Below are 10,319 nucleotides of genomic sequence, written 5' to 3' on the forward strand. Positions count from 1 at the left end.
TACAAACTGATGTATTATTTCTAAGAACTCTCCCTTGTCCTGTGGGGTTTCTCTGGGCATTATGACCTGTGATTGCTACCAGAAAACTGGATCCAATCCAAATATTTAAATCTAGACCTGACTTCAATCATCTACTGAGTTTTGTCTGTCCAATAATTAGTAGCTACTTGTATGCTTGACATTGTAGTCTACAGTTCTGTAATCACTCCCTTTTCTGGCTGCAGTATGATATTTGAGCTCTGAAAGGGGTTATTCCAATCCCAGAAGTGAATTAATTCCTTCCACAAGAGTTAGCCTCTTAAAATAATTATTGGGAAAAATGAAAGTGTAATCATAAGTCCAATAAAGGCTCTAGTGGAAGGAAATATAAATTAAGTCATATTGGATCTCTGAAACACTAAATTAGGCAAATTAGGGATCTGATTTTTCTTTAAAAGCCGTAATCTATAGTAGTACTAAAGGAAGGCAGTGCTGGATGTAAGAGGAAAATAACTATCAGTTGTGAAATATCTTTGGACTGTTTAGCAACATTACCATTCACAGCCACGGAATACATTACATTTTATTGTAAACTTTGTTCCTCAGAGAAGTATAAATCTTGAAAGTGTGTCAATACTTGGCAAAGTAAGCAGTCTCTGGAGGCAAAAAATGTTTAAGACCATCTATCAAGTATAAGAAGTTGATAGCAATTAAAATCAGAGCTGTTTATGTATAAACATAAATTGCAGAGGTAGCTGAAAACTGGCCAGTAAAAATCTTGGCTGGGTGGAAATTCCAATAGCAAAAGACTGCAAAAAGCAACATCTGAATTTTAAGAACTGTTTTTGTGCCATACGTGACTTCTTTTGTAACAATATTTTCTATGAAATTTTATTACATTGAGGAAATTGTACGGGTTAATTTATTTTCACATTTAGGTATTCCTTAAAAAACACCACAGACAACAAAACCCAAAACCCATTGAACAATGGGTAAAAAGAAGATAGCTTGCATAAAATACTACTTATCTTACCTAAGCAAAAACCAGGTTATATTTCAATGCTTACTATTATCCCAATGAGGTACAGAGAAGGATGGGGAATGATTTAATGTTGATTACTAAAATAATGATGATGACTTTTTAAATTATTGTGTATTAAAAGGGAATTATTAGTTGTGTCTGTTTAATGTGTGGGGCTCTCAGGAAATATACCATGTGGGCAGTCATCACAATTTTATTGCTTTTCACAGCAGTTACAACACTTCAATCTTCAGTGGAATGAGAGCCCACAGAAAGAGTATTGGGGGCTCTTCCTCTCCTGAAGAGGAAAGGGACTGACCTGTGTAACCCAGCCACTGGACACCTAGTAGATGGTTTGAAAGGAATATGTTGGTGTTGTTCCAGGTTTCTGGTCCAGTGGTCAGTCCTGGATCACTGTGTTTGGGTCAATCCTTGAGATTCAAGGGGCACAGCCAGAGCACCAATTAATGCAGTGTTGGAAGGTAGATGGACCCTGCCTCTTCTACCAAGGCATCCATGACTTTAGGAATGATAAATAAAGTCAGAGAGGCTGTTTCCTTCCTTAAGACATGGGGAGGTGTGAAGAAGATGCCAATTTCAAATGTGACAGTCCTGAGGGAGCTTGAAGAGCAAGGGTGCTGTGTCCACAGTGAGCTCCCAGCCCATGCCATGGACATGGGGAAGCTTGCTGGCAGCAGGAGCAGTGCCAGGCTGCGGGGTGGAAGAGAGAGACCATGGCTACAAAAAGTGGGATTGAATGCTGTTAAACAGAGCATAATGTACAAGGTTTATTTGAAATTAATGAGGCTTGCATGTCTTCAAAATGCATTTTAATATTTAAATTGCTGAAAAAGTAAATTATTAAAATAAAGTGTCCATGAATTATCACCCTTGATCACCCAAGATAATGAGAAACAAAGAGTGCCTAGGTCAGTGAGGTAAAGGAAAGCTTGTTCCCTTTTCATTTTGAATTTTTTACACTGTCAGATCACCTCTTTTCATTTCTGTTCAGTTGTGGGAAAGATGTCTTAGGAATGAAGTCTTAAAATGGGACCCAAATCAGGATCTAGTATGTAACTGAGAGATTTTGGTGTTCCAGCCATCAATATCCACCACTGAGGGAACAGAGCAAATCCACCCACATAAGTGGATTAATTCTGGCATTAGAGAAGAAACAGCTATGTCAGGACATTCACCTTCCTTACTTCCAGAGGAAGATCAGTCCAGCAACTGTTTCTACATTTCTTCCCAAACAGTGCAAGAGGGTTTTATTAAGTGCTCCCAGCTTTCTAGGGGACAAAATTGTCTGAGCTTCCTCCCAGATTTGCAGGGCTCTTGCTCTGTGCACAAACTGTGAAGAAACCAGAACAAGTGAGATGGTGAGGGAGCATTTCATTGCAGAGAGCTACTAGACCTTGGATTTCTCCCCTCCTTTGTTGGAAGACTCCTTGAGCAAGAGACTGCTCTTTCTTTTGCTTGCAAGAGCAGGGCTACCGATGGGCTCCTCACTAACATATGGAGTAAAGGGAAGCCCTAGGAAATACAAAACCATTTTGGTGTTTTTAAACTTAGGGTTTGTCTTACACCCTCTCCACCAAGAATGTGTTAGAATTTCATAGAACAAGACGTGAAGAAATCAATAGAGGAAACAGCATCTGAACCACAATGCAGGCATTTAATGTCTCCTTGTGTATTAAATTACCCAATTAATGTTTCCTGTTGCCTTAGCCTGTTCTAATAAGGCTTGACTGTCGCTTATCAGCTCCTAATCTTCAAAATGATGAGCAAGAACTGCAGCTGGATTTACAAGAGCCTTTGGGGCACAATACCAAACTCCCAGAGTGACAAAGATCCATCCTTGGAATTATGCTTATGAGGGTTTCTCATTCATTATCATTTACTTCACATAGATATCTACTAATACGATCAGATTGACTTTATTATTTATTAAGTACTATTAAAATAGATCCACTGGACAATCAATTTCTGTGTATAAATAATTCCTCAATAAATAAGTTTTTTGTTGCATAAAAATGTAGTTTCAGATACCAATACTTCTTTGAGTTAACTGAGTTTGCCTGCTATGTGGGCTTATTTTTTTCTGAAAGGCTGATATTTAGTTTAGAATGTTTTGGGGTAAGAAAAATTTTTCCAGAGTAACTGAAAGTAATTTTTATGGGCTGTGTCCATGAGTTAGCTAATTAGAATAAAGATGTTGAGAAAGAGTGGTAGGTAATGAGTAACTAAGAAGGAAAAATGATTTTTAATAGACAATGGCAGTATCTTCAGAATGAGAAATATTTTCCTGTTGTATTATAAAAAATAAATAAATCTATTTTACTAAGAGAGACTTCTTATGAACTGTGAGGTCGGTTGGAGGGAGGAATAGATTCATTTAGATAAAACACTATTAAATTGCCTGCATAGTGTCCTGTCAGACAGCTATTGATCTCATCCCATGGGAGAAATTGATTTCTGTGCAGAGAGCTATGTGCTCTCTGCAGTGTCTTGCTCCAGTGCTATTGCTCTGGTAATCACACGCTGCTGCCTCTTTTCCTTTCTCTCTCTTTTTCCGTCTATTTGTTGTGCAAAGATTGATTGAGAGACATGAAGGATTCAAATTGCAATATTTGTTGTTTTTTGACCTTTCCAATTATGTTCTGTTAAATATGTAAATAGTTCATTTGTAGTTCTGTACACAGGAATTTGCTGAAGCAGTCTGTGAGGAAGGCTTCCAGGGGGATGTTTGTACCTTTGTTCTCCTGCAGACCTATTACAGCTGACTCAGTGAAGGGATTTTGAATGCAGCTAAGAATTCTCCCTGCTTTGTCAAAGCTATCTAGGCTATTTCTCAACACAAGATCTAAAGATGGCAAAATAATTCAAACTTTTAACACCAGAATTACATAAAAGCTGAAAAGTGAAATGATAAGTGATTAATCATCCTTGCTTTGGTTTCCTTCTTCTAGTACCCTTCTAAGTACCCTTTGTCAGCTCTCATTATTGTGAGTCATTTTTAACAAGACAAAAATACCTGAGGTCAACTAATGACAACATTAAAGTTGAAACCCACTTTTAAATCTCCCCCCTTTGAATAAGAAACAAGATCATTAATTGCCATGAATTTGGTCACACATTGTTTCTCAGATAAAGCAGCTTCAGTTTGTCTGATGAGTTATGTATGTACTTAACTTTTTCTACTATTGTCATTCTTGCACTGGTTTCATTCTTATGACTCATTTATCATCATAATCAGTGCTAAGCAGTTGTTTGAATGTTGTGGGGATCAAGGCCCCTTTTACTCTCTGAGACCGTAACTTGGCATTTGCACATGGAGAAAAACTTCAGGATGGGAAAAACCCAGGGTAGACTTTCTGGCTTGAAATCATGCAAGTGCTAGGGGCATAGAGGGGAAAAAAGTTATTTTGGTAGGTCACAGCTGTATTTTAATAGTCCCAGGCTGGTGCACTAGACCTAGGAAGGAAAGTGTAGGATAGATCCTCCTGGAAGATTTTCAAAATCTGATGGGACAAAGTCCTAAGCAAGCAAATCTAACATTAAGGTTAACCCTTTAAGTGAAGTTTAGATTAGAGAACTGCCCTCATTCTCCTCACACCAAGGTCTTTGTGAAATTTAATCTTTCTATGATTTTATGAATTCAAGTCCTGGTTACATTTAAACATTTGCCCAAGATATCTCCTTGTTAGGACATCAGCTCTAGCCTATGAAATGAAGCCCTTGTTTTTCAGTTGTCTTTTAGTGCTTTGGGTAGCACAGCAAGTGAAGATACATTTCTTCTCTTCATTAGTCTCTCCTCCATGCTAGCATTTTACCACTCAACACATAATTCAACTTTGCTTCAACTGGATGTGAACGTTGACTTCTTGTGTGCATTCTGGAAGGTGCCTAGGCAGCAGGGAGAAGTCCATGTCTGACAGCATAAGGTGCATGGGAGCAAACACATTTCCCAGCTGTGGAGAAATGCAGCTGAGATGGGAATGCTCAAGCAGGGTGACAGGAGTCATTGGAGAAGATTGCTGACTGCAGCTCCCCAAATCCAGCACCTCTTAACTCCTGGCCTGAAGGTGTGACATTCCCTCCCTCCATCTTGGAGTGGACAACGGGAAGAAGCTGTGCTGTGTGGTTTTGTTTGAAATACAGAGGGAGGGAGGAGGAGGAGCTACAAAGACAGAAGGAAGATGAAAGTGTGGGGTGGTTTGTATGTGGGAATTTGCATATGGAATGCACCATGTTACGTGTATTTGGTGACACATCATTGTACAAGCATATATGAAGGAAAGGAGTCAGGTGTGAGGAACAGCAAAAAGTCCCAACAGTGAGACCAGCATCAGAAAATGGGCTCTCTTCCTTACCTGTTCACACCTATCCTAAGTTTGCAGGGGAAGTTTTAATCTGATTGGGACAAAGCTGATGCCTTGCTGCAAGCAAACTGAGACTAGAAATTATTGTGCAAAGGGCCTTAAAAACTCTATAGGTATACAAAAATCAGTCCTGGGACCTGTTTTTGTTTGATTATATGTCTCCTTTATTAAGTAGGATTTAATTTGATAGCATATTAGAAATACATCCAGAAGGAACTACCCTTTACCAAGTGTTTCTATGCTTCTCTCTCACAACAGGATGACTTTCACTGTAATGACTTTTTGTGAAATAAACATAGCAAGCTACTTGCAATTGAAGAGCCAAGTGTTGCTAAACCCAGGATATACCTAAGGCAGCCTTGCAGTCCAAGTACTTCTATTGGCTTGTGCTTGTCTGTGCTTCAAAGAATATTTAATCAAGGAAAGAACTGCCCCGCATCTCTGTCCCCATTAATTTAAACAAAGAATCCATCATTTTAACAGAAACTATTTGTGCACGTGGAAGGCATAGCAGGGAGATAATAAAAGGGGAGAAGATGTCAAAGCTGATGGCAAAGAATGAACTGCTTTCAGTTTTGGACTGATATTTTCTTCTATTCAGCGTCTTCCTCCTTTTCCACCCATGGCTAAGGAGAAATACAGAGAAATAGTAAGGACAATAAAAAGCAAAGTTGCAGTACAGTAAAATATACGGACAATAAAAGCATTGGCTACAAACCTTCCCAGGTTAGAAATCAAAGGTCTCTGTTACTACTTGAAAGACACTTTTTAAAATTAAGAATTTCAATCCTGTCTCCAAGGCTCTTCCTAATCCCACAGGATCCTAGTAACACAGTGAGCATCCTTACTGATGCATTCAGGTATAGACTGGGCTCTCTCGCAGTTTGGTTTGTTCTATCTGGGTGTGGGTTGCATTTATCTGGCAGAGTGATGAGGGAGATTTCTGTTGGTCTCTGCTTTGAGCTGGTAAGTGCAGGCAGATTCCTGTGGTTTTGACCCAATGAATTTCCTTTGAAGGAAAGAAGGCTGTGCTGAAAGGCCCCAAGAAGTAAACTAATGATTCCTGTCTATCAGTCTGATAACTCTATTTTCATGGCTCACTGTTTTTTTCCCACTATATCTGCTTTGCATGTTCAAGTGTGGAGCCCTTGGTTTAATCCTAAATTTGTAATTGAAAAAGAACTATTGAACTGCCACTGTGGTGCTGATGAAAGCATCATCTAAAAGCCCATTGGGCTTTTTTTTTCTGTCACTGTTTCAGATTTCTGATTCTACTGTCCACTCATATCTTTGCAAGTTTGTGGCATAGTTATTTCCACTAATTGCCCAATTTCATCTTCCCACCAAGTTTACAGGAACAAACAATAGAAATATTGCTACAAGTACAAAGCAGCCACTCCTGTTGCTTGCATCCCTTCATCTAGTAAATGTCCAGTAAATGAACTGAAATACTGCTGACTCCTCAGAAGTTAAGTCATCTTTATTGAGAGGATTCTCACTTACCAATGGACTGGACAGTGGAAGTTGTGCCACCCCTGGGAACTCCACCTCCATGAGCTGAGGCCTCCTTGGACATTGTGTCAGAAGCCCTGGATCCACCAGAGATCCCGCTGCTGGTATAGCCTGATGAGTGGGTTGTGCCTCTGGCACCTAGAACAGTTGCAAAGGATATGTTACTGAGAAAGAAAGGACATTGTCCTTATAGGACAATTCCAAACTACTGTGTTTTAAAACAATTCAAGGCTAGCAAATGTATCAAAAGATAAGTTTTTTGATAAACCTGGACCTCCAAAATATTTTTAGTACAATTTGCCTCTGCTGAAATTGCACTTTTCTGTGGAGCTGCCTGAGGACTGTGGAATAAACTTCTGTAGAAAATAGGAAGTGTTGCTCTTTCTGTTCCAGGTGATGAACATGCTCTTTTCATTTCACTTTCCCTCACATAAACCTGTAATAGATACCTGTAAAATTCAAGTACCACAAATTGTGGTGGCCAGTGGTCAATTTATATGTCTATCTTTATCTCAATCTAACTAAGTCCCAAGTAAAACATTCCTTTACAAACTCTTCTTCTCCTGGGAGATGAGTAAAGCATCAGTGATGACAAATATTAGTGATAATGCTTAAAGCATTCCTGGAGGATGCTCAAATATTTTGGTGATGAGCTTGTTATAACATCTTCTGTAAAGTGACACTGAACAATACTCATGTCCCACTGCAGAATCAGCCGCTCCTTGGAGCACGTTTGTTCTGGGGGGAGGAAGGGTTACAGTCTGAGTGAAAAGGTTAAGAAGATGTGTTTGGAGAGATTTCAGGGAGCACCTGCGGAAATGAAATCAGGCCCTTTTAGCTCTCAATCAGGCAAAGAATGTGTGGCAAGCTCTCCTGCTGCAGGGAGCCAAAGCTCACACCTGTCTTGGCAGTGTTACAGAGCTAGCATTTTCCACATGGATAAAAGCTCTTCTGGAGTATCTCCTGTCGGCATGGCAAAGGTTTTTCCTTGAGTCGTGCAGACTTCTCTTCACCAAAATGGTGGTTTTCATAAAAGTCCATCGTTAACAGAGAGATTGCAAGAATAAAACTAGGCATAGTTAAATGCTTATTTTGCTTCTGTTTCTTATAAAAATTCTCAGTACACAGAGGGATAGAAATCTTCAGTGTTTTAGTTTAGAACTGACAGCTTCATGATCTCTGTAGGGATCTCTACTGAAGAGCTTGCCACTGGTTATGAGTGTGCTGTACCACCCTGATCTGTAACAGAAGGCAGCTTGTGCAGCTAACTTATCACTAGAGTGAGCAACTGGCATCTCCTGCGTACCAGAATTTCTGCTGCTGAGGCAGTGTGGTGCCTGAGAGCAGCTCTCCTCTCTTCTTTTCACTCTCTCTGTCCCTCTCCTCTCCTGGCTTTCTCTCATATTCTGTCCCTTGGCTGCTACTATCCCTTAAGCTTATTCCTACTGAATATTCAATAAACACTGTATTCAGGAACCTAAACTCAAATCATACAATGTGAAAATTAAAAAAAACGCCTCACAGGAGTCACATGCACTATGTCTCTGAATGACCCTTATGTCACCTATTCCCTCATTGTCTAGAGGGCCTCACTCCATGAATAATATTGGCAATGTAAATCATATCTTAAAAAAAAAAAAAAAATCCAACTTATTTCCTTTCAATCAAGTTAACATATATTTGGCTATTAAAAGATGGTCCCTGAATCTGGACCCTGGCCAGCTCACCTGATCAACCACCCATTTTATGGCTGGAGAAGTCACATTTAGCTCCATCTTTCGGATTTCTCCCTGCTGATTATGGGAACAGTAGACTCGAGGTAGACCAAAATGGCAGAGATGCCCACCTATAATCAGCCTGCTGGCTGGCATACCTCTGACACATGGAGTATGTGGGTCTGAGACCCCGAGGGCAGAAGGAGTTTTGAAGCCTCTATCAGGCTAATAGAGGTCAGAGAGCTAATAGTGAGCTGCTGGGTAAAGCAGGATTGCAGGAGGCACTCTGTTCTGTGGAGTCATGCCTGTTCAGAGGATGCTGCTGAATCAGGTCACACAGGCAGGTCTGGCAGGGAGAATACCTTGTGCACAAATCCCATGGGATCTGGGGTTAAACAAGAGCCAAGCTGGTAAGAGTCGTCTGGTCAGGGACTGCTCCCAGCCAGCAGCAGAACAGCAAACACCTGCAGGGTTAGCTCATGTGAAAGGCAGCTGTGCCTTATTTTAGCACTTAAATAGGGGCTGTCAAGGATGTCTATACATTCCCAAGAGAATTTGTCTCTTGGACTGCAACTAATTTCTCTCCTTTAGAGAGTTTGCATAAGGTTTTGGGAGTTCTCCCTGTATGGATGTGTGTGAATGAAGAGCAAGGGAAATCTGGTAATTCATATGAAATGTAGCTACACCGATCATGTTCTTGCATAAGTGCATCATTGCTTGTTGCTACCATGACTTTTCATATTATTGATGATTCCTGGCAGAATGGAGAGATAGCACAAACTTCAAATAAACACTGTCCAAAACCTCATGAGTACCACATATGTATATGTTCATTCATGAATAGTATGTGCATACACAGAAAACATCCTCAATAATATCTTGCTCATAGCACACAGCTAAATAAAGGAATCGTCTTTCTTCAGTGCCATGCAGGAATATAGGAGAGAAGAGGTTATTTGGCAAGCTTACTTTCAAGGAGAAACAGCTGTCTGATCCTATGCACTGAAACACAAAACCACACACAGAGTCACACACAGAATTGCTCATACCCATTTCCTGGAGAGTAGAAGTGGCTCCTCCAGAAGGCACACCTCCCCCAGAGGCTCTGGCTTCTTGAGACATCAGTGATGAAGCAAGAGATCCTCCTGTGATCCCAGAGGGAGTGAAGCCAGCATTGTGGACGTTCCGGTCAGACATGCTGCTTTCTGCTGGTGAGAATTCCAGGGCAGCACACAGAGACTGCTCAGCCCACCTTTTTATACACTCTCCAGCTGACAGTCCAGAAATGAAACTGCTGCCATGGTAAGGAAGAATAGAAACTGAAACTTATTCTCAGCCAGGAAACGAAACTGAACTTTATCAATAAGCTTTTTATTGCTGTTGCCACAATGGAATTTAGGCAAACAAAGTAATTTCCTCTTGCAACACTAGAACAAATTACTAGTGCTGGAGTCATTGCTTGGCAACTGATGCAGCTGAAAGCTTTGCTTCTTCACTCTTTTGCATTGTACCCTATTGCAAGGAATTGAATCTGTAGAAGGTACTGCATTATTTTTAGAATTCCTACAACTCTGAGTAAAGACAAGAGACAAAAAGGTAGTAAAGTGGTGGCATGCAGAGAGTTCAGTTGGGCTGGTTACCACATCCAGAGTTCAGCTGTGGTACAGCTACCCCTGAAAATACTGGTTCACACAGAGCTGGAAACCAGAA

At 40.4% G+C, this 10,319-nt stretch overlaps 1 protein-coding gene across 1 annotated transcript; it reads right to left on the bottom strand.

Annotated features, from left to right (window-relative positions):
- Positions 1-5,522: 5,522 nt before the first annotated feature.
- LOC110469740 (uncharacterized) lies at positions 5,523-9,893 on the bottom strand. Its single transcript, XM_021528785.3, has 3 exons — positions 9,659-9,893; positions 6,886-7,032; positions 5,523-6,008 (listed from the first exon to the last, which is right to left on the bottom strand). The coding sequence occupies exons 1-3, from the start codon at positions 9,804-9,806 to the stop codon at positions 5,980-5,982; spliced, it is 324 nt and encodes a 107-aa protein (XP_021384460.1). The 5' UTR covers positions 9,807-9,893; the 3' UTR covers positions 5,523-5,979.
- Positions 9,894-10,319: the final 426 nt, after the last annotated feature.

Source organism: Lonchura striata, chromosome 1 (assembly GCF_046129695.1).
Source record: "Lonchura striata isolate bLonStr1 chromosome 1, bLonStr1.mat, whole genome shotgun sequence".
In the NCBI taxonomy this organism is placed as follows: Eukaryota; Metazoa; Chordata; class Aves; order Passeriformes; family Estrildidae; genus Lonchura; species Lonchura striata.

Bases quoted from the DNA above. Each gene is read 5' to 3' on its own strand.
- LOC110469740 (XM_021528785.3), bottom strand. From the start codon at position 9,806: ATGTCTGACCGGAACGTCCACAATGCTGGCTTCACTCCCTCTGGGATC. The intron at 7,033-9,658 runs GTATGAGCAATT...CAACTGTTCTAG, and splicing joins TTCTACTCTCCAGGAAATGG to GTGCCAGAGGCACAACCCAC. The intron at 6,009-6,885 runs GTAAGTGAGAAT...ATTTCTCCTTAG, and splicing joins TTCCACTGTCCAGTCCATTG to CCATGGGTGGAAAAGGAGGA.